This window comes from Phocoena sinus, chromosome 1 (genome assembly GCF_008692025.1).
Source record: "Phocoena sinus isolate mPhoSin1 chromosome 1, mPhoSin1.pri, whole genome shotgun sequence".
NCBI classification, from domain to species: Eukaryota; Metazoa; Chordata; class Mammalia; order Artiodactyla; family Phocoenidae; genus Phocoena; species Phocoena sinus.
Window position 1 is genome coordinate 76,547,579 of NC_045763.1, and position 25,518 is coordinate 76,573,096.

At 36.4% G+C, this 25,518-nt stretch overlaps 1 protein-coding gene across 1 annotated transcript in view; it reads right to left on the bottom strand.

Moving 5' to 3' along the window:
- The window catches only part of COL24A1 (collagen type XXIV alpha 1 chain), a 368,814-nt gene that overhangs the window by 312,323 nt on the left and 30,973 nt on the right, over positions 1 to 25,518 (bottom strand). The window contains exons 6-9 of the mRNA XM_032642687.1: positions 23,913 to 23,966; positions 10,117 to 10,161; positions 5,498 to 5,551; positions 4,417 to 4,461 (exon numbers count right to left, since the gene is read on the bottom strand). Coding sequence (XP_032498578.1) covers positions 4,417 to 4,461; positions 5,498 to 5,551; positions 10,117 to 10,161; positions 23,913 to 23,966 — 198 coding nt within the window. The remainder of the gene's footprint in view (positions 1 to 4,416; positions 4,462 to 5,497; positions 5,552 to 10,116; positions 10,162 to 23,912; positions 23,967 to 25,518) is intronic.

Below are 25,518 nucleotides of genomic sequence, written 5' to 3' on the forward strand. Positions count from 1 at the left end.
CTGTTAGTCATTTTGAGATTGTGGTGATGAGGCATTTAAATTTAATTATCTTGGCAAGGAAGTGGAGATGTGGGACTCATAGAAAGAGCTCATACAGTGATGTAAGATTTGAAGGGCAGATGGGTCAGAAGACTTAAGGGTAGAATAGAGCTCTTAGGAGGAAACAAAGAGAAATTTCCCTGAACCACTGAGAGGCTGAACTGGATGGAGATGGGAGAAGAAAAATGGTTTTATGAACACAGAGGAAACCCAAGGTATAAAAGAACTTGAAGAAGAGATACAGGAGGCCATTTTGACTAAATTCGGAAATAAAGTCTACTTATTTTGACTTAGAGAATGGGTGCCTTTTCAGAGTAAATTTTTCCATAATAGTATACATTAAGAAAGAACTCAGGTTTTGAAAAAGTAAATGTCATTTGTACACCTAGAACAGCTTTATTCACAATAGCCAAAAGGTGGAAGCAACCCAAATGTTCAACAGATGAAAAGACAAACAAATGTGGCATATATATACAATGGAATATTATTCAGCCTGAAAAAGTAAGGATATCTTGACGCATTCCACAAGGTGGATGAATCTCAAAGACAATCATGCTAAGTGAAATAAGCCAGTCATAAAAGGATAGATATTATATGATTCCACTTAAATGAAGTACATAGAGTAGTCAAACTCATAGAGACAGAAAGTTGAATGGTTGCCAGGAGCTGGGGGGAAGGGAGAATGGGGAGTTACTGTTCAATAGATATAAAGTTTCAGTTTGGAAAGATGAAAAAGTTCTGGAGATGGACGGTGGTGATGGCCGCACTGCAATGTGAATGTACTTATTGCCTCCCACTATGGACTGAATGTTTATGCCCCCTCAAAATTCAAACATTGAAGCCTAATCCCCAAAACGATGGTATGTGGAGGTGGGACCTTTGGGAGGGAATTAGATCATGAGAGTAGAGCCCTCATGAATGGGATTACTGCCCTTCTAAAAAGAGATATGAAAGAAATATGATTGCTCTCTCTGCCACATAAGGATACAGCAAGAAGGTAGCGGTCTACAAGCCATGAGGTGGGCCCTCATGAAACACTGGATCTGCCTTCCCAGACTGAAGAACCGTGACATATAAATGTTTGTTGTTTAAGTCACCCAGTCTATGGTAATTTTTATTATAGCAGCCTGGACTATGACACCAGTGAACTTACATTTAAAAATAAGTAAAATGGTGAATTTTATATTAAATATGTATTACCACAATATTTTTTTTTAAAGTAAGTGTCTCAGGAATCATTTCCAAGTTTCCTGGAATAAGAACCATGGGAAGCATTTAGCTCCTGAGGGTGAAAGCTAGTTGGGTGTTGCCACAGTAAGACAAGCACTTTTCTTTGACAAGGAAAAACACCTTTAAAATTCCTATGTTCTACAGAGTGTATGAATGAATAAGCAAAACATAAAATAAAAGAGAAAAATAGTTTCCTTCTAATTAACTTTAATGATAAAACATCTATAATTTGTTTGCTTGAAAGCCAAGCATCTGAAGGATGGAGAAGGTTTCTTTTAAAATGAAGCATCCAAAAGTATTTCTGATACCAAAACATTTACGATTATGATGACAAGCTACATGTACTTTCAGAAATATCAACTACAGGTGGCCTCAAGTTTAAAAACAGTTAACTTCTGTTTTAATATACACAACTGGAGTTTTGCTTATAAATAAAAAGAGCAAACACCCTAACTGATGTACACTTCTCAGTAAACTAAATACTCAACTGAAGACTCAGGAGCTAAACCTCTACTCAACAAAGTCTGCACAGAGTACCAGCACAACATTTTACAAGTAAAGATACAGGCTCCGGACGCGCAGGCTCAGCGGCCACGGCTCACGGGCCCAGCTGCTCCGCAGCATGTGGGATCTTCCCAGACCGGGGCACGAACCCGTGTCCCCTGCATTGGCAGGCGGACTCTCAACCACCGTGCCACCAGGGAAGCCCACAAGTAAAGATTTTAAAGGGAACAATGCTATGAGTAATTACGTAGGTGTTTCATAAAGTTTTTTTGATAATTATTATGCTGATTCTAACAGAAATAAAATGTCAGCTGCATCCACCAAAGAAATCATATGGGGTTGTGGTCATTCTCAAAACACTACCACTAAATTGGAGTTTAGTATGTAATGAAACAAGAAACATAAAAAATAATAAGGGACTTCCCTGGTGGTCCAGCAGTTAAGACTCCACGCTTCCAATGCAGTGGACTCGGGTTTGATCCCTGGTCAGGGAGGTAAGATCCCGCATGCCATACAGCCAAAAAATTAAAAAAAAAAATTAAACAAAAAGCACATATGTGTTTGCTTTTTTGGACTGAAGGTTGTATATCCAGGTAGAGGCAATTTTGTGTCACCAGCAGGGCCACTAAAAGGTCGGGGGAGGCCTACATACTTCTACTTTTTGAGCCACCTAGCACGTTATTACACAAAGAAACACCAAAGGAGGGTTACAAAATGACTTATTTTAAACATTTACATTTTTTAAATAATTATCTTAACACCAAAAAATGCAGTCAAACAATGGAGCCAGTCAAAAGGTAATTTATCATGATTTATAAAAATATTAATTCATATTGTATAGCATGTGGTATAGACCAGTAACAGGACCCAAATTAAATGAAAAACAATCCTGTCAGTGTGATTTTATGATTTTTGTCTTTTTAACCATATTTGGAGTTAATGTCTAAAGTCTACATTTGAGACTCTTCGTGAATATGAAACGTAGAGAAGTGAATCTTCTGACTCTTCCCTCACTCCCAAAGGAAAAATAAAGGATTAAATCAATTAAATTAGTCAGAAAAGGATTAGATTTGTTTTTTTTAATGCTTTTATGAAGTCGGCCATCAAAACCTAAAAAAACTTAAAAAGGGTTACAACCTACACTATAATTGTCAGTACAAATGGGGAAAAAAGCAACAAAAGGATGTATAATATAGTACAAAAATGATATAAAGAAGAATTAGAAAAGTTATAGGAATCACTGAAGCAAGATGAGAAAATGTAGTAAGAGAAAACTGCACAGTGCCAAGTAACAGGTCTAGGAGCTTAGCTCACATGCAGAAGAAACTCCCAAATTCTAATAATAATGATAAAATCTGCATAGAAAATGCATGTCATGTGCTAGGCACTGTGCCTTAAGAATATTAATTAAGCTCAGGTAGTTGTCATAACCACCTAAAGGTAGGTTTCATTATCACCTTTTAATAAGGTAAGAAAAATGAGGCACAGAAGGGTTGAACGACATCTAAGGTCACAAAGCTAGTAAACAAGGGGTTAAGAAAAAAAAAAAAAAAGCGGTCCTTGTCGAGCTCCAAAGCCCATGTTCTTTGTCCACTAATCTCTTCTTGCTTTCCAAATCCAAGTCAATATGTGCTTTCGGTGCAGTTTCTAATAAAGAATACATGACTTTTCCCCATTATGTTTTCACTTAATGCAAGGGTGGAGACAGCATGGGATACTAAAACAGTACAGAGCTGAAGGTGAGAAAACGCTGGTTTGAGTTCTGCTATGACTTTGTCAAATCACGTCGGTTCCATACCTTACTGTTTTCTCATCTGTAAGATGGAGACAATACATGTGTTCTGCTACTTCATAGGATTGATAGCAAAAGAAATATGAAGTATTTGAAAATGTTTAAGAATTTTCTTAAATTAAGGCATCATTATAGTACATATTGTCTAAATACTTTTTGTTTTCCTTATTTCAAAAAGGTATTTAAGATAATATAAGGCAGATGTAGATTCCAGAAAATAATTGGCTTTAAAAATAGAGAATTAAAAAAAAAAAATTTAGTTTACTAATTTTTCCTAGAACCAGCTTTGATTTTAATTTGTGGCACACAACATAACACATCACAGTAATTTTTCTTGTTTTACTCCCTTAATGATTAAAAGTGGCTAACAACTTCTTTAACGGTTGGAAGTGCAATGGTATATGCTTGAATGTGATAAGCCTATTTCTTTCTCTGCAGATATTTCTTTACTCCAGATAGTTTTTGTATTATTATCTCAGCCTTGAGTGCGAATTTTTTGCCTCTTCATATTTCTTTCATCGTTATTTCTTAGGTCTATATACGTCCACACATAAATAATACTACAAATGCTTAAAGAACATATTTTCAACATACCAGACGTTTTGCTAGGAGCTAGCAAAATAAATGATGTAGATATAGGAGCTATCAAAGAATGATGTAAAACCTACCACCGCAAGACTGCTCTCTATGGCCTTAACAGTGAAAATATCTATTTAATAAGTGTGTTTCTTTCCAGGCTAAACCTGCATTACATTCAAAGTTTCTATGGAAGTGTGAAGGTAAGTATTTTGTACACTTCGTTCTACTCATATGCAAGCATACTTAACAAAATGATGACAATGCTTACTTACTCGTCCACCTTCAGGTCCTGGATTACCTTCTGGTCCAGCTAAACCCTAGTGTGAATAAAAGGCATCATCATCATACTACAGTACTTTTTAAAGAGCTGTAGATAAATAGATTAATAAAAAGGGCATATAAAATGTATCATTTCACAAGTATAACCTTCAGAACTCTGTATACTTAATGAAGACTATATATATTCAAGGAATTTTAGAATTTCAGAACCAAAAGAGGCACTGTATACAATCTATACACGAATATATTTTAGATATCTAAATAAAGTAGATTAACACATTGTCAGTAACAAAATTTATTTTTTACGTTATTTCTTATTGGAAAACTGTGTTCTTTTAAAATACTTCTAATTAACTTATCTAAAATACATTTTAGATATATAAAAAGTATATAAAAATAGAAAGAGATATTTTATATAAATGTAGTTTTCTAGTATGCTAAATGAATAATTAATTTCAAGAGTAAGTAATCAATTCATGAAAGCCTAAGAAAGAAAATTTGTTCTCTTATTAATCTACATGAAGTAGCTAGAGAAAGTTAGAAATTAGAGGGAAATAAATACGAAATGATTAGAATGAATTTTCACAACAGTATACGAAGACTTGAATCCAGTTCAGATAAAAGTATTCAGATAGTGGTATGTGTAGCGTTGCCAACTGTGTCCCAAGTGTTTATAGTTGTATTATTAAAAAATGTTGCTTATCATATAGAGTCTTAACTCATACCATTACTTCGTTTTAGTCAGTGGCAGTACTGTAAAATCAGTAGCAGGGCTGTTTTAACATTTTATTAGCACACTGGGCATTTTAACTTAGAAGGTTCCATTGTATATTACTCACATCAAACCTGTTTAAAAATCCTACTCTCATTTTAAGCAAAATTTCCTGCAGTAAAATTTTTGAAGGAGTTTTACAATTTTGATATTAGAATTTTTGGAATTATTTTGTTATGAGTAATTCATTATTTAATAAAAGTAAACCAATTATCATTTGAACATTAACTCTTGAAATCAGAACATACAATGTATTAACCAAGAGGAACATAAAGACAGAAGTTTAAATATAGTTACCTCACCTGCCTGCCAGGGTAACCACGTGAACCAATATTACCAGTGAATCCTGGAATCCCCTAAAATGAAAAATAATAAAACAGTACGACAAAGTCAAAAGAAACCCAAGGAAACAAAATTGGTGCATTCATAATACCCAAGTTTGGAAAGAATATTTTTTCCATATAAAAATACTAAGGGTCCTGCACATTGCTTATCTGATTGAAGTCATCTATTTAAAATGAAAATGAGATAAAATGGCTAAAAAAAATAAACACATTACATTAGGGACCTAAATGAGACATTGATTATTAGTAATGATAAATCTAGGGTGGAAGAATCCAGTGATACATAACCTTTAAAAAACATATTAGAGAAAGTTGGTACGTTTCATAATAACCAGTATCTTTATGGATTTAACTCCTTCTTGTCTCAGTCATCCTGCAACTCTCCTTAACTATTGGAGCATGAGCTCCAGAAGATAAGTAAATGGATATTAAGTGGTAAATATCTGTATCATGACATAGGTCTATCTAAATATTCACATAGTAACTTTGGATGGGAAATTCATTTTGCACTGACAACTTTGTATGCCTGATTTAAAACAAGGATTGCTCAAGGAAGGCTGATATATGGAGTCTCAAAGGCATGAGAAAGGAAACTTGCTGCAGAACTGTGTGGAAAAGTGAGAAGAAATACCTCCACTCGCTGTTACTTTCTTCCATTGATATATGATTCATTCATTCATTCATTCAGTTTATTCAAAGTTTAGGTCTGTTAAATTTTGTCAACCAAGGAAATACCAGAAGAATATGTGTTGAGCTGTCTTTACTTAACCAAAAATGGTGACAGCAGTGATAAATTTCATAGATTCTTTATTATGTAAAATTCATTTCCGGTTTGTTGTTTGGAAAAGAGATAATAAAAGACACTAGCTCTTTTGCCCCTCTGATCTGAAGTATACAGAAGAGTGTTACCTCCGGTTTAACAATAGAAATACTTTGAAATTCCTAAAATTTGGAAAATCTAGAGAAAAAAACAGACCAAGAAAAAGGCAAATGGAGCATCACAGTGGAAAGTTTTTACCCTCCCATTCCATTAGACTTGTAGGCTCCTAATTTGTCCTTCTCTCCACTTTTCTCAGAATCCATCTCTCAGTTTTGTTTTCTCTCATTTCTCCCTGTTGTCTCCCACTTCCTTCCCTTGCTCCAACAATTATCATTTACTTAGCACTTTTTTTTTTTTTTTTTTTTCGGTACGCGGGCCTCTCACCGTTGTGGCCTCTCCCGTCGCGGAGCACCGGCTCCGGACTCGCAGGCTCAGCGGCCATGGCTCACGGGCCCAGCTGCTCCGTGGCATGTGGGATCCTCCCGGATTGGGGCACGAACCCGTGTCCCCTGCATCGGCAGGCGGACTCCCAACCACTGCGCCACCAGGGAAGCCCTACTTAGCACTTTTTTATGTGCCAATCCTAAGCCACCACTTTACGTCTACTTTACATCTATGAGATAGATACTATTTTCTCCATTTTACATTTGAAGAAACTAAGATACAGAGAAGTTATGAAACCTGCCCAAGATGGCACAGTGAGTAAGTAGCAGAGCCTAGATGTGAACTCAGACAATCTGACAAAAGTTGTCACATGTGTGTATGCACAAACACACATATATATACATGTGCACACATACATACATATATACATATACATACAGACACCTATACATATATATGGCAATGAACAACTTAACAGAATGTGAATAAACAGTTGCCTTCTGAGAAGTAACAAAAAATTTTCATCTACACGTAGAGAGATTATATCCTATAAATTTCAGAAACCATATTTATGTACTAGATATTACCTTATTAATATTATATATAATACATATTTTATTCCTATAACAGCATTTACTGAGCACCTATCATGTGCCAAAATTCAAGAATTTTATATGTATTATCTTATTTAATCTGCTCAAACCCTATAAGGTAGATGCCATTATCCCTATTTTACAGATGCGAAAAGTAAGACATGAAGTGTTTGTCACCAGTGGGAAGTCACTCAGCTAGTAAGTAGGAAGCCAGAATTTAAATCAGCAAGTCTAACTCCAGAGACCACCATTCAAGGCTGCCTCCCTAGTATAGGTTTGAAGGGCAAATAACTTAAAGTAGTACTCTAGGGAAAGCCCTCTAATTATGAGACTTGCTTCAGTCTATTTACAACTGCTTCCTTTATTCCCCATCCATTTCTAAAACACACAGGCCTATATCCAGACATCCACAAAACTTTATACTTGGTTATGCCAATAGAAAAGACTGAAATAAATTTAAAAGGCTGTTTTCATTCTGTAGGTTCTGGCTAATGCCAATCACCATCCCTTTCATTAGTTTCCTAGCCAACTTAGGTTAACTGACCTCAAGTAAAAAGCAATCTGTTATAAGATATAAATGAAATCTGATTTTGAACGGATTTCCATAGAGGGTGTTAAGATAACATGTAGAGATATAACACATTCCAGCTGCACAGAGAAATACACAAGAGGACACCACTGGATGATTAAATCTTGCTCTACTGGAATAACAGTAAACAAAGTCAACGAGTAAGCTTTCAGCAGTCTTATGTGGCACAAACATATTCTATGCCAGCCACACCCTAAAATCACTTGGACAACCAGAGCAGCTCAAAAGAAACTCAAAACAAAGCACTATACCTCAATTCACTCTGCATTTAAAAAATGGCTCACTTAAATCTGTAGATCGAATGGAGGAATTCAGACACAAAGTTATATCCCTACCCCTGGAAAAATCAGGAATAGTAACCCTGCCCCAATCCCACTTCTCACTCTGAGAATTAAAGCACACGCTCTGAGTCAGTCAGACTTCACTGACAGTCCCAGCACTGCCAGCATGGGTCCTCCCTATCTCTTAGTTTTTTTCATTAGTAAAATACAATAATAATATCTAGGTCACAGGATTATTGCGTAGAGAAAAGAGAACAATGTGTAAAAATATATTTAAAAGCAGGGGTAACTGCAATAATGCTTAGTGTTGTGGAGTATTAAATGAGTTAACATATGGAAATATTAAATAAATAATTATACTACTCGAACTTCCAGTTAACAGTACTACAGCTTGGCAACTAATAAAGACTCCGTAATGAAAGCTCTTATTACTAGAGCTTGCCCAGATGATATAATTACTTTCCTAAGTGTTTGCTGGCCAGTTTATAGATATCTACAAATTTTCCAGAAGGGAATGTCTCCTAGCTAATTAGTTACATTCCTCTTAATGTCCACAGTGTTTCCACAGTGAAAATGCAAAATGATTTTAGTTGTTCCTCACAGTTATCACCAATTTTGTCTTTTTACTTCTGGAAATAAATAAAATAGAAAGAACTGATTCCAATAATACATTTTCCAACCTTTAAAACTGATTTCAGACTCTTCTCAAAAGCATACCACCCTCAGAACAATGACACGTATACTAACAGAACTAGGTTATAGAACAGTTGCGAGTAAACTGGTCAGTACTGACAAATGGTCAATTTTTCACTTACTTGTGATGTGTCAGGTTTTCTTCATTGAAATCTACACAGAATTTCTGCCAAAGCAGTATTCTAGGGATTTTCTTTTCCTCCCCGGGAACTAATCTCTCCTGCCCTTCTGATTTTTTTTTCCCATAAATGCTCAAATGCTTTTCAGCACTCATATGATCTTCAGGAAACTGAGATTTTACTTGCTACAGATACATATATTGCTTGCCATGTCTAGTAATTAGCAATCTTGAAAAATTGTGCCTCAGGGACTGAATAGAGTATATTGTCCCTCTTACATGAATAAAAGAGAAAACTGGCTTTATTTCTTCATTTATCTTTCCCTCAGGGATAATCCATCACTTTTCTTTCTGGAGCTCCCTTTAGGGTTTCCTGAGGCTCTTTGCTAAATCTCCAATAACGATTTGTCACCTTAGTTAGTATCTAATCTCCTACACTTTTCACTGATTTATTCATACTGGCCTAGTATATATTCTATTGAAAACAAGAGATATGACTTTATTTCTTCCTATGACATAATGATACATTATTTTATGGTGGGAGAGAGAAGGAATAACATGATCAAAAACTAAATAGTTCCCGAACTATTTTGACTTTTACATGTATGTGTATATGTAGAATGGACAACAAACAGCAGATGTGCCATTCTAATTTGGATTGTTATTAAAATTTATTTGCATTCCTTCATGCAATGGTAGGGAACTAACAGCTGTGGATAGACTTTGGGAAACAGGAAAGCCCCTGAAACGTACAAAAAAATCAGTGCATATATGTGTGTGCATATGAGTGTGTGTGCAAGCATGGATAATCCGCGGACAGGATACACAGCATTTATGAGATTCTCACAGTGGTTTATGAACAACGGAAGTTTAAGACTGCTGCAGCATGTTAGGCAGACAGTGAAAGTCAGTCTAAGATATGAAAAAAACCCACAAGATTTAATAATAAATTAGAAGTTTTTCCTGTACTAAACAGAGTAAAAAGCATTAAGAAAAATTGAAAGAGTTACACAGGGGAAAATAATCTCTCAATGGAGTTCCCTACCGTATGTCTTTTTCACTGGAGAAGATGCAAGTCTTATAAAGGAAGAATACTTACTTGTTCACCTCGGAGTCCTGGGAGCCCTGGATGTCCTTTGAGACCCTGCAAGGGTAAAGGTGAAGACATACTATGAAAAGTAACCCCATTTGAGCCAAATAACTAACCACAGTTGTCTTTCATCCCAACTTTTGGTTTTCCCATTAATACAAATGTAATTCCTACTAATCTATTTCTTATTAAGTGTAATCTTCTAAATTTAATAAAAATTTAATTTTTATTAAATAATAAATTCGCATTAGTAATTCTTAATTAATTTGGAGTGTAATTTGAATGATTTGTTATCAACTAAAATGGTTACATAGTACTGAATTTTAAAAAACAGGATCTTTTATAAAAGGCTGGCATCTAGCAATGGATCTGCTAAATTTTGCTTAAGCTTTTTAAAAGTTGGTTTTAGTTCATTAATGCTGAAACAGAATGCCCTAAGGCATAATCTGTTTGTAATTATTGAAAAACTGGCAGTTTCAGGCAGTTTCTCTAATCTAAAACATTGTCATAACATTCTATGAATGAGGGAATAAAAAGAGGCTGCTCACAGGTCCATCTGTCTAAGAAATCAGTAACAAATGTTTTATACCAATCATACCTCAATTAAAAAACAGAAATTAGTAACAAAAAATTTTCCAAATAAGAACCAAAATCAAATCTTAATTTCTATCACTAACACCCAAAGATATAAAAGAGATAATAACTTTTATCCTCTAGAAAGAGCGAAAGAAAGGAAGCTAAAAGAAAGGAAAGGAAAAAAGAAATAAAGGACCCTTTGGAGCATATTTGTACAGCTCTAATCAACAATCAGTAAATCAACCTGCTGTTTACTAGATTTTGGTGTATATAAAAGAACAAGAAAAAGTTCCTTTTTAAAAGAACCTTTTAGGATTTTAAGCAAACCTCAAAAACCTGAAATAAATTATAGTTAGCTTACAAATATCAGAAACTTCAAATTAATGTACTGCAAACTGAAGATAAGCTTTGGGAGTTTTAAGATATAGAGTAACAGAGTGAAAAGAGTCACTCAGGATTAAACCCTGTCACGGAGGGTTTATGAACTTGGATTAATGAATTAGAGAAGGAAATGATACTCTGGGACAATGGGGAAATTAGAAGAGGTACCTATTTGAAAAATAAGGAAATGATTTAAGCAGGTTTTGAGGTGATAAACTTAAAACAAAAGTAAATGTTTAAGTAGAGAGGTCTCTTGGGAACCAGAGAGAAGACCAGAAATGTAAGAAGGAAAGTTGGAGACAAAAATTTTTGTGTTATCTGTATATGTAAGCAAATTTGTAACAAGGGAATAACAGAAGAAAAAGCAAGAGGGCAGAGGAACTGCCCTGTCCTCTGCGAGCTCTGTTCTTTCATGATTAGGCTATTAGAGATCAGAGACGTGGCCGTGAGAAAGGAGGGGGAAAAAGGAACGAAGGCACAAAGCAATTTCACTGAGCCACTATGTACCAGACATTGCACCAGCCACTTCCAAATACCTCACCTAATTCTATGGCAATCCTGTGAAGTAGGTACCTTCCTCATTTTTACAGGTGAGAAAACTGAGCTCTGAGAAATTAAATGATATGACCAAAGTCATGCAGGTAGTAAGGTGGAATCATGTCAGTTTGACAGTTAGATTTATCAAGAATTGAGTAACCTGCCCTTCTGTTTACTTAATATGCCTATATTTGTCTCAGACTCAAATGCAGGCTGTCCTCATTCTCATCAAATGTTCAAACATTAACTTTAGACAACCAAGACAAATCAACAAAAGGAATTATATATCATAAATCATGGTATTATTAAAGTTACACATTTACCACTTGCATCTTATATACCCACAATTTCACTGAGTTTATATATTTTTTAAGATAGCTAAAGACCAGCCTAATTACAAAATAGAAGACGTACATTGTTCTCAGTTGTCCAAATGTTACACAAGATTCTCCAAATAAAATATCCACAGAGCTAAGTTTTTTCACTTTTAATAACGGGAAATAAGAAATGTCCTCAGCACTAAGATAGTGGTGGTGGCTCCCTCGGATGAGGCAGCAGCTCTAGAAGGATGGAGTTCCTAAGAGAGTGTCAGGAAGATGAGAAATGAGGAACCAGGGCGAGAGGTACACAGGTAGAGAAACTCTCCGCCATGGGCCTAGTTCCTTTTCTTTTTTATTAAAAACTGTGCTTATAGGGGCTTCCCTGGTGGCGCAGTGGTTGGGAGTCCGTCTGCCGATGCAGGGGGCGCGGGTTCGTGCCCCGGTCCGGGAAGATCCCGTGTGCCGCGGAGCGGCTGGGCCCGTGAGCTGTGGCTGCTGGGCCTGCGAGCTGTGGCTGCTGGGCCTGCGCGTCCGGAGCCAGTGCTCCGCAGCGGGAGAGGCCACAGCAGTGAGGGGCCCGCGTACCAGAAACAAACAAACAAACAAACAAAAAACAACTGTGCTTATATATTTACTTACTTGTTTTTATGTCTGTGTACTGCTGAGTCTAGCTAGCTACATGCTTCCCTTTCTTTGGCCACTATCTGTTTCTCTGACCAGAGTTTCTTCCCTCGCCAGCCCTGGTGAAACAGAATGCAGTGGTGCTACAACTTCTTTAGCTTACTTTCCCTGAAGCAGTTTATAACAGTGAACTAGACATGTTGATCATAATATCCTCTGAATGTACAACTCCCTCTGGAGAGGTTCTTCCACATCCACAGACTCTAATATAAAGGCAGCACCAAATAGTCATGAGCTCCCTCCTACTCCACCTCAGCCCCAGGAGATGGCATTCAACCTAAGGGAAGCCAATATGAAGTCCGGCCAGTAGCCTATGAGGCCACTTGGAATGGAGAGTTTTGCCTAAACAGGGTGAAGCTGGGCCAATCAAACTCTTTTTTAAATTAAGTTCAACAGGAAGGAAGGAAGGAAGGAAAGGAAGGAGGGAGGGAGGATTGATTCAGGTACTCAGCTGAAGCTGGAAAGACTGACAAAGAAAGGATAAGAGGAAGAGAAGAAAGCCAAAGTATGAGTAAAAAATTTAGAGTAAGCAGAAACTGTGCTGAGAAAGAAAGTTTTTGTCAGAGGAAAAGTCAGATAACACAAAAGGGCAGATGCAGAGAGAGGAGATGAGTAGCAGTGCTAATAGACAAGTACAGTAAAAGATCCACAAACTAATGTTGCTAGATACTCAGAGCTGCTTTGAATCAGTGCCCGCCCCCGTGAGGCTAAGTCATATTACAGTACCATTTTTAGATTCCATGGGTCCCTGATTTCCCTTAATGCTGTAGAGAGGATTGAAATAATTCTCTCTTCCTTGGGATAGCCTAAGTCTCCATTCTTTGCCATCAAAAGAGCTGAAGTGAAACAAAATGGTTTTGGTTTGGTTTGGTTTACTACTAATAATAATGAAAAGACCAAGCACACCGAGCTCTAGATCCAGTTTTGCCACTAAATAGCTATATCATGAGTTTCAAAGTCTTCATCTGTAAAATGACAGCAATGAATTAAACTACTGCTAAATCTCCTTTTAATTGCCAGCATTCTGCAATTAGTTGAATCTGTTAAAGTCACTACTTTTTTTTTCACCTTTCATTGAATGAAAAACAAAGGCATTTATAAGAGTCAATTCAGGCTTTGAGGCATTGGAAGAATTCAAATAACACTGATGTATCACTGAGGTACGTATCAGAAAAAAACAGATTCAGGCTCCCATGGGCATATGACCTGAAACAAAGATGGGGACTCTGGGATGAGCAGAATGGAAAGAGAATGGGTCAGGTAAGGAGGCTATTATGAGAGTCTAGGAGAAACATGATTATACATTAGATTTGAGGGCAGAGTTAGAGATGATATATATGCCCCTTAAAGAGTTTAAACTTAAGCTCCTGAACTATTTTATTCAATGTGGTATCCCCAGTGTCTAGAACATAGTAAGTGCTTGTTAATTAATTGATGGAAAGATTTGGATGAATAAATGAATTGATGTAAAGACTTAGAGGAATCTGAGGGTTACTTGGGGGAAAATAGATTCTAAGTATTCAATATGATATCTCCATTCTCTTAATATTGAAATGAAAGGTAATAAGTGGGAGAAAAAATATCTTGTTATTTTTCAATGTAATAATATGTTACTGTAATATACTGGAGTTAGCACCACTATTGTATAAAAGCCTCCATTTATTCCCTAATTTGTGACTACAGGTCTCATTTGTTTTCTACTTAAATACTAGTCTGTAATATTTTTTAAAAACAAAGGGAATAAGTTCCTGGGAAGAATGCCTACATTCAAGCTTTGGCATAGCTCCAATCTAAGGACGTGACACTTTATTTTTAATTTTTTTTTAAATTTTTTGGCCACACCACACAGCATGTGTAATCTTAGTTCCCCAACCAGGGATCAAACCCACGCTCCCTGAATTGGAAGCACGGAGTCTTAACCACTGGGCCACCAGGGAAGTCTCCCTGAGACTTTACTTTTAAAAATTTGTTTATATTGTAGTCTTTTGAAAATACTATTTGAGTCATTATTCTTCCTATACTCACATAGGAAAAATAACAAAAAAGGCCGAGTAACTAACAATGCATGATTTTCCTCTGATAAATATACTGAAACTGATGTAAACACATTTCTTAAGGAATGCCAATAGAAAAATGTACAAGTTCTGTTTTAGAACAGATTAAAAACTCATTATAATGAGTTATAGGGTTGTTTCAACTTTTGTTGTGACGTAAATTTGCCTTGCCAAGAATTCCAGTAATAAAAAGGGTTTAGAATCTAATTTTAATATAGAGATATTAATTTTAATACTTATTGTAACAACAATTTAAACCCTAACAAATACGTTATCAACAGGTGACCACACAGGACCAAAAAAAAAAAAGAGATACAATTGAATCAAAATCAGAAATAATAAGGGATGGAAAAGAAACAAACTTCAAATATATACCTGAACTACCCCCAAGTAATTAAAATTTGGATACATAAATGTTTATCCATAAGGAAAATAGTGGTACCATTTACATATAGGGCCATCCTTGCTTTGCACAGTACTAAAGGACCATGAAACTGACCATATAAGCTGAAACCATGCCAAGCAATCTTAATAATGGGAAAAATTGCAACTGTTCTGTGACCTTTAAAAATTTTTGTCAAAATGTTTAAAAGTCTCACTGTCAGTTACCTCTGTATAGGGAAATAAAAAATATGCTAAGTATTAGTTTACTACAGTGTAATTTAAAACATTAGAAACAGTGAGAAATTAAAGTTCCATTTCTTAGAAAAAATTTATGAAGAGTAGTTTGAATAGTGCTTTTCTTGTATAAATAACCATACAGAGCAAGCATATATTCTATGTTTTGGCAAACTGTCATACTCCTTTCTAAGTGTGGGTCAGCTCCCAACATTCCATCCTTTGCACTTTCAATGTCATGAAATAGCTCCAAGAGTTCTTCTAACGTGAAGTTTTTTTGCTGTTGTAACCTCCTCTGGGATGTGTCTATCCTATTCATCACAACCCTTTCCTCTTATGTCAAAAAATTTGCCTTAAACAAAAATAATAAAAACAAGTTCGCCGCTACCAAGTTCCTCTGTCTGCATATGTAGAGTCTCTCAAATGGCAGCAGTGCCCCAGGATCAGCTATTTCTTCTATAACTCCATTTATATTTGATTCTAATTTCAATTTCTGTGTTATCACTATTTCTTTATTTCATTGTACTTTTCATCTTTGTTGACCAGTTACTTTTTTTGATTATCCATTTGTGTAAAATGCCACATGAGTTTATCAGAGAGAAGGAAGCAAGACAGCTACACACTCTGCGGTCTGTGCATGAACTAACAGATGTGTCGTGTACAATCATCAACAGATTCTGAATGAAATGTGACCGATCACTGATCTTGATGCACATTTACTATTTATGTAGTGACTTGTAAGCTGAAGAGCCAGTAGCAAAGTTTATACTTTACACAGCTAATCACAGTGTGATTAATCTGAACCATGTTGGTGGGAGACTGGTGTTATTAAACCGTGTTAAGTGAAATTTGTCTATATTGGAACCATGCAAAGTGAGGAATGCTTGTATATATGTATTGAAAAGATTCTCGATGATATAATCTCTATGTTGTCAACTTCATATATAAATGGTTTTCTTCTTTTAACAGTTCTTTCCCCCACTAAATGCGAAGGACTTATATTCACTGAGATAAAGATTTTTTCCTACAGGGCTCCCCTGGTGGTGCAATGGTTGAGAATCTGCCTGCCAATGCAGGGGACATGGGTTCGAGCCCTGGTCTGGGAAGATCCCACATGCCGCGGAGCAACTAGACCCGTGAGCCACAACTACTGAGCCTGCGCGTCTGGAGCTTGTGCTCCGCAGCAAGAGAGGCCGCGACAGTGAAAGGCCCGCGCACTGCGATGAAGAGTGGCCCCTTGCTTGCCGCAACCAGAAGAAAGCTCACGCATGGAAACGAAGACCCAACACTGCCAGAAATAAATAAATTAATTAAATTTAAAATAAAAAATTCTGAGATTAAAAAAAAAAAAAGATTTTTCCTACATATGAGAAAGTATCCCCTATGGCATAAGACAACTTCTCTATTACCACTCTGCTTTTCTATCTTGGGCCTCCTTACATAAACTTTAGGTTTCAGAAAGGTAGGAGCATTTGTCTGTAGAATCCACAAAAATGCCAAAGAAATTCCGGAGACTAAATGATTTGCCTCTGGCACTCTCCTTCTTAAAATCCTTCAGTAGCTCTCTACCATATGATAAATGCTTTACCATGGCATACAAGTTCCTTTATAATTTGACCCCTGAATGTCCCTCAAACTTTATCTCCTGACACCTCCTACATAACACTCCATAATCCCAAAACAAGGAACTGCTCTTGCCTCCAAGCCTTGGTTTATGTCATCACCTGTGTGTAAACAGCATACATGTCTACTAACTATAGTATCATTAGGATAACTTGCATCCTCAAGATGCAGCTCAGGGGCTTCCCTGGTGGCGCAGTGGTTGAGAGTCCGCCTGCCGATGCAGGGGACATGGGTTTGTGCTGTGGTCCCGGAAGATCCCACATGCCGCGGAGCGGCTGGGCCCGTGAGCCATGGCCGCTGGGCCTGTGCATCCGGAGCCTGTGCTCTGCAACGGGAGAGGCCACAACGGTGAGAGGCCCGCGTACCACAAAAAAAAAAAAAAAAAGAAAAGAAAAGATGCAGCTCAGGTGTTGCCTCTTTCCCTGTTCTCTAAAACCTCCCCCACCTCCACTGCCAAGAAGTTTAGGGATCCCTCAGCCGTTGCTATAAAAATTTCACATCTTAATCATTGCACTTGTTATAGCATAATATACTTTTAGTGATTTACTTTAGTAACTATTTCCTTTTTTAGATGGTAGGCTACTTGAAGGCAGGAACTACACCTTGTTTACCAATACTGGTTTCCTGAATGAACCATAGGACAAAAGGATGTGATTAAAACAACTGCAGCATTCCAGAGTTAGTGACAAATTTTATCTCAAAACTACTCTTTTGGTTGAAGCAACTTCCTTGTATCTTTTGCTTCTGTCTAGTCTCAGGAAGCTGAGGCAAAGGTGGGCTAACCTTATACATGATCATGTGAAAGGCAACATCACTGAGACATTAGTAGCAGATTAACTAGTTCTACTAACCCTACCTAAACGGGACGAAGGGTGTTTGGAGCCAGAGGACCAAGGCAAAATAAGACAGGTGAGAAGGGTCACTGACTTGAGAAGCAGCCCTTGAGGAGAAAAATAACCACTAGCACCGGGTGAAAGGGCACAGTCAATTAAACTTACGAGCAGCAATGTTCATTCACTACAAGTAAAGATACAGGCTCCGGATGCGCAGGCTCAGCGGCCATGGCTCACGGGCCCAGCCGCTCCGCGGCATGTGGGATCTTCCCGGCCCGGGGCACGAACCCGTGTCTCCTGCATCGGCAGGCAGACTCTCAACCACTGCGCCACCAGGGAAGCCCCAGTACTCAGTTTTTACCTTGGCCCCATCAACTCTAGTTGTAGTCCTTCTCAACTAGTTCTCGTGGAGAAAAACAGTATGACACTAATTCTCAAAATGGTGCTAAATGACCGATAACAGCTTTTTCTGAGGACACAGACATTTTTTTAAAAAACCTTCTGGGAACTGAAATACTTTCAGCCAAATGAATTTATCGTTAATGTTAGGATGTCAATCAGAAGAGGAAAATATCTTTGGATGAAGGAATATTTCCCAAGTCCCACAGAGTACACCACTTTGGTAGCCACGGGCTTGCCTGTGAGGGAGTTCAGTATGTGTTGTCTCGTTCTTAGCTTCCCCTTCCATTAGTGGAAACGGCAGAGGGCAGAGTAGATGGTCACAGTGGTGACAGCACAGCCCCTAAGCAGCAGCTTTTATGTTAGACTTTCAGTACTAAGACTGAACTGCAAACCAAGCAAAGGAAAACATAGCTCTGCAGATTTTTACAGGAATATTGCACAGGTGAGAAGATGATCTATAGCGTTAACTATGGAACATAAGAATTCCCCTTATTTCTTTCTCCGGGCATGGATTTTATTTTTATTGTTGTTCTCATCAACATTCAGTATTGCTGTACTTCCTTAGTACTGTCCTTGCTTTAAATAGATTATGAAAAGCTGTATAGGTTTTGAGTGACTGATAAATCATAATGCATTCCACTTGATTTTTTCAGCTCTTCTTTCCCTTCCAACTTTATAAAGATGTTAACTGTGTACCTCCTATGTAATGGAAAGATTTTTTTAACTGAAATAATTCCATCAAACTAGAATAAGAATTCACACTGATTTATAATTATTACTAAAAGTATAGTGGTTGAATTTTCTGACATTCAGAAAAATATTGCCATACATTATTCATAATAATCTGTTTTAAAATATGTGCCTATTTCACAATTGTTCTGAGTTATACCTTCATGCTAAGATGTGCTTAACTGCTCTCATCTGGCTTATCCTCTCGATCCCAGAAAAATTTCTTCAATTGAAATTGCTGTTAATGTTCTTACAATTTTAAAAAGCAGACTTCTAATAGTAATGTAGCAACTGATCAGCTATATTTAAAAACCAATTTAAAAATTCATCTGGAGTCCAAGCTCAGAATTATGACTCTTGTGTTCCAACCAACACAGCATGTACTCTGGATCTAACTTATCTGATTTTTGGCACCAATTTAGACATTTAGTGGGAAGTGAAAACATACTTCAGTTCCCAGGTAAATAAGAGTTATATTAAGGTGGCTAAGTTGAGGCAATGTAACCAGTCAATCTGGGGAAACACACAGCTTGTTAAAGCGGTAATACTGGTTTTTTTAAAAAAAGTCAAGGTGTGAATATTGATTTCAGATTTTTTAAAAGAAAAAATTCAAGGGCCTTTCCTTATGAAACCCCCTGATTTCATTCTTATCTGTCCCTCTTCAGAGAAAAGCACTTTTTTTTAATATGCATGATTTTATACTTTTATATAAATACAATGTTTCACTGTTCAGTAAAGCATAAATTTCTGTAAGTTGTTTTGATAATGTATTTTTGCATGTTGTTGAACTTTATATATATTATACTATATGAATGCTTTGAGGCTATTTCTTTTGTCAATGTTATATTTTTGAGATTTACACATGTTGCCATAAATAGGTAGATTTAGTTTGTTCATTTTAGCTGCTGCATACTGTTACATTTTATGAATCTATCAAAATATATCCTTTTAAAATTTAAATATATTGGGGTTTCTACTGTTTTGTTTTCATAAACAATGCTGCAAGTAACATTTTAAAATTTCTTCTTGTGTATGTGTGTTAGAGATTTCTCTAAGATAGATACATATGAGCAGAATTACTAAGTGTTAGGCAGTGTGCATCTTCACCTTTCCTAGACATGGCAAATCGTGCTCCCAAGTGGTTGTTCCAGTTCCATCAGCAGTAAATGAGAATTCCTGTTGTATCTCATCTGGCCAAAAGTAGGTATTTTCAGACTTTAGATATTTGACAATTGTGAAATGATACCTCATTGTTTTAATTTCATTTCCTTTATTCCTAGTAAGGTTAAATATCTTTTCACATATTAAGTGACCAATGGATTTGCTGTTTTGTGAACTGCCCATTTTTCTATTGGGTTATTGATTTCTGTGCAATCTTTACATGTTCTGGATGCTAGTTCTTTGTTAGTTACATGCGTTACAAATATTTTTTCCCAGTCTGTGGCTTGTATTTTCACTATTTGTGTTGTAACTTGTTGTGAAAAAAAAAAGCCTTATTTTTAATATAGTAAATTTATTAATCCTTAAAAAAACGTCAAGGGGTGAGAGATAAAAGGAAAAAGGCAGAAGCGAACCAAAAAATCTACTGAAGAGTGAATAAAAATATTGCTGCTGATTTACTTGCTTTGTTATTTCTATCTCAATATTACTTCTAGTTTTCAGAACATTTTATATTAATCTTCCATTTATTTATCTCAACAGTTTCCATGAGTTGTCAGTATTTCTACACACAACTTTCTTGCAGCCATTTCAAAGACTACTTAAAGAATTGTAATATTTCCAGATACTTCCGGAGAAAAGGAATAATGATGTCATTATTACCCGTCATCCAAAACTATATTTGTTCCCTTGGCTTTCAGGAAAAAACAAAATTTTACTTTCTCTTGCATTCATGCTTGAGGTAGTCAGAAGTAATCAAACTCACATATAACAAATATTGGCATAATGAACTAATATATGGGGAAACAGTATTTGAAGTTATTAAGAGCACAGTCATGTCAAAGATGCCTGGATTTGAGTCCTAACTGTCAGTTAATAATCATGTGGCCTTGGGTAAATGCCTTAAACATTTTATACCTCAATTAACTTATTTATGACACACTGAACATACTATCTGTCTCAATGGGTTGTTTTTAAGATACAGCGTTCAGCAGATAGACTATAATATTACACATAAGAAAGGAGCTGTTAATATTTACCGTAATAGTTATAATAATAATTCAAAAATAGTTTGATAGATAAAATATGTAATAAACTTCATATTAATCAAATCCCAAGTACCTTATTCATCTTTTATAGTAAGCACAGACTGTTAAAAGCACAGTGGATTCAGTATCAGCAAGTATTATCTCTTGATCCTGCTGTAACTCTGAGTGACCCTGAGCGATTCTCTTAACCTCTCTGGGCTTATCTTAGATTTATCACTTACAGAATGAATACCTTAAGTTCTTGTCTTGACCTTAAGAATTCATGTAGCATTTTAGGGGTAGAACTGAAAGGATGAAGGAATAGGAGTCCCTAGGTCATAACTAATAGGAACTTTTATTCTAGGTACTCCTAGAATGGATCCTGTTTGTAGGAAGTAACTCTGAGAATGACCTAGGTGGTTCAAAAAATGAACCAAAATTAGTAAATTCCATAAATAATCAGTCTGGTCCTTCTGCCTTTCATACAAACCACAGGAACAGAAAGAGTCTACCAAGCTCATTGTGAGAGTATTTCTACTGCACATTCATATAAAAGTAAGACATGCACGTAGATAGTGTGATGGAAACTTGTTCCAAGCCTGCTACGTGGAGAATTAGTTTAGGTTTAGATTGAGCCCCTATGTGTGTTTCCTGCAATACTTGTTTTTAAAAAATCTATATACAGTTTCCATTATTAGACACACTCTGAAAAGAATTCTCAGAAAAACTACAAAATCATCTCAAATATTAACACTGTTTTGAACTACTATCAAAGCATAGTGAACCGTGGATGCTTCATTTATCAGAAAGTAATTTGGTTTCTAAATACTTTCGACCAAACCTTCTCTAGAGAAAATTCAGCTATAGTTACTAATTGATAACATAGCAAGATCCCTGACTTCTACAGTGTCTGTTTCTACTCGTTAACAACACAAGCCAGATTTTAAAAGTTTAAAAAACTGTGTAAGAGAAAAGAAGTCTGTGAAAGATATGCATCCATGACCCAGTTTATTTAACTTAATGCTATTTCACTTTACTAGACTTATACAGACCAAAAATAATATGTTCTCAATATTTTAAAATATCGATGGGCCAAGGCTCATATAATATGTGCATAAGTCCTTGGAAGATAATATCTTCTGCTTTAAGTAAGTAAAACTTCAAAGTTAAAAATGATAATCTGCTCTAATAGTTAAAATCAGTCTTTTAAAATGTTCTCTATAATATTTCTTTATATACTCCTCTGCGCAATCATGACTCAAGCTTTATTTATCAATAATTTTTCCCTTTCTGGAACGCTAATTTCATGAACCATGGGCATTATTAACCTTGGAAAGTAATGATTAGTTTGTTTTTCTCTCATACACAGTGGCATTCTTCAGGATGCAATAGCTGTATATTTAATATCAAATACAATTTATTAAGGTAATTTTCATATTATGAGATTTTCTTTGTTTGATGCGATTCATTAGTACAGTTTCCTCAGAGGTACACTTAGCAGTCAGAGGTATACTAAGTAGCATTAATCAGACAGATTCATGACTGTATGTCAAGACCAATTCTGGTAGGAACGATCACTCTGCAGTTTCATGGAAGCAACCAACAACCTCAAAGGAGTTGTCAGATTCTAAGTACTATCTAGGATGAAAACTAGTCTAAATGCCATAAGAATAATGGTGTGGTATGGTCATGGGAGGAAAAATACTCCATGAGATCAAAACCTTTTTAATCAATTTACAATTGTGCCCTGTAGAAGGGATTATGAAGGGAAGCAAACAAGGTCAGGATCCTTTCCAAAACCAGATAAGTAGCTGATGGTTAACAGTTATTAACGGCTTGCTATTTTTCTGACACTCTATTGCATGGATTATCCCATGCCATGTTCCCAACAGCTCCCTGTGAAGTGGGTAGTATTATCTTCATATTTTACACATGAGGGAACTAAAGCTTAGGTTAAGCGACCTGCCCAAAGTCGACAGGACCTAGAAAATGGCAGATAGAATTTGAACAAATTAACCAGAGCCAGAAAACCATCTCCATTCTAAATCTCCCAAAAGGAAAAGAATATGACACACTAAGACACCAACAGAGCTCATTATGAAGTGTATTTAGGCACCCATATCAAGTCAAATACTGCCCTCCAATATTTTGGGGCCTTTAATACCTTAGACAGAAATTTTGTATCTTCTTCATCCCTTGTAGAAAATCAACAACTCAGCGTTTGAGAAAAAGACAAGCTGAATATATTGAGAAGAATTTACACTTGTGTTAATTCAGGAAACTGCACAGCATATTTTATGAAATAATTATAGCAGCTGTGTTACTATTCCTTTTTACCCGAGAAAAGGCCAACTCATATGCATATGACTACTATTTTTTACAAGCTATCCCCAACCCTCACTTCTACTCTATTTATGCTTCAGGCCTCACATTCATGTATATATCATGGCAGAGCTTATTATTTCCTAATAAAATTAGAAACTGTTTAAAAAAAAGCCAAGTATTTTACCTACATCCAAATGTACCTCACTTTGGATATATAAAAGTTACAATGTGACTTCAAAGTTTTAGAAGTAAGTTATTGCCCTAATAAAAAAAGAGAACTCCAAAATTCTATCAGTGACTTTCTCCTATATGTGAATTTTGTCCCCATCATTATCTGAAGGGTTTTCTTTTATTTTTCTTAAGACCCTGTCTTTGGTGGGCACCACTTCCCTGGATTAGGACAGCACCCTAATTCCTATTGCTGAGGAAAAGAATTTAAAACATTGACTTTGGGCTCAACTTCAGAATGAGATCTTAGGAGCTGAGGAGCACCCAGATCCACATGGCACCCAAATACATCAAAGTAAAATGACATCTTACCTTAACACCTTGCATACCAGGGGGCCCCATGAATCCAGAAAGACCTTGATCACCCTAAGAACAAAACACAAACAGAGGTTTAATATTATGGAAGAGAATTGAAAATTATAATTTCCTTGCTGCAGGTTTTCATCTTGGACGTCCAGATCTTACTGCACTCATTTCAGATCTCCTCTATCTGGCTCAAGGTCCACCTCGTTTCTGGGACTGTTCGAGACCTTTTCTGAGGCTCCCGGCCCTTATCTCTTCTAGTGTTGATTACCTGGACAGTACTTCCCCACCTCTAAGGCCCTGCTTCTTTTTCTCTGATGTCCTTCTCTCTAGGAATATCCTTACTTCCCAAATTCTCATCTTTCCCAAAGTTTACTGTGCTTTAAAAATGTAAAGGAATCTACTTAAAAATTCTACCAGTGCTTTGTGAGGCAGCTGTGGACAGCTCAGGCCTGCCCTTCTAGGTGAGGACCTGCAGCCTGATGGGACTCCCACGTGGAACCTCATGGCACGGTGGGGGGGTGGGAGGCAGGACTGGGCTCTCGTCATGCACCAGGGAAAGGGGCACTTCCGTTTCTGGGGCTGCAGTGAAAATTTATTGGGAGGACCGTGTGTTTGACTTCACAGACCCAACTTCGCAAATTAGGGCCTTCTGTCCCCACACCCCAACCCCTTCCCCCAAATGTGATGAAGGCCTGCGAGCAGGGTAGGAAGGAGAAATTATACCAGTGAGGGGGAAGGAGTGTCTGTGGTGGGTAGAATGGACAACGACATAGAGGAGGCTGTGTGAATTGACAAGGATGAAACATGTCAAAGTGGAATGGGGGTATAATCTTAAACCAGTTTACTCGTGGTACACTTGTCCTTCGCCTCTGTTCCTTTCCCTCCTCCTGCTGTGGCAAAGTTATTGTGCATGAAAAAAAGTATGTTCTTTGAAAGAGAAAAAGAGTACTTAGTTAATAACCCTAAATAAACTCGTTAATGACTGTTTAGGCAATATTTAATTTTCAGTGTATTGTCTACTTTAATATTAAACAATCAGAAGGGAAAAGGATGTTTCTGATTAACTATAAAGTGCTTTTCCATATGTTTAATATTTTAATGTTTTTTTGCTCAGTGTTTTATTAGGATGGCTTCCATTTGTTATGGGATGATGGGTTTATACATTTTTTTTTGACACTTATTTCTCTGATAGAAGGAAAAGAAAACTGTACTAGGAAACAGGAGACTGGAGGCTCATCTTCTACTAGCTCTAATCAAGGGTAGATCACTTGATTTCCCTTCAAAGTTTCTCCATCTGAAAAGTGAGAATAATAATATCACACTCGTCTTGTGGGAAGGGAAAACTTACCACTATTTAAAAGTTATCTTCGTTTGACATTGAGGCCCCACAAGAAACACTTAGGTGTGCTCTATGAGAGATGCTACTTACTGGATATTACATGCAGAAGGACTAGAATCTGCATTGCTTTTATTGTTTCATTATTGATTATATATTTATTGTAAAAATAGCTAAATGTTTAAAAATAAAATTCAACTGTTTCCCAATCCCCCAATACTCATACCAATTTAATGTTTGTATTTTATTTATTTGTATTTATATTGTATATGTATA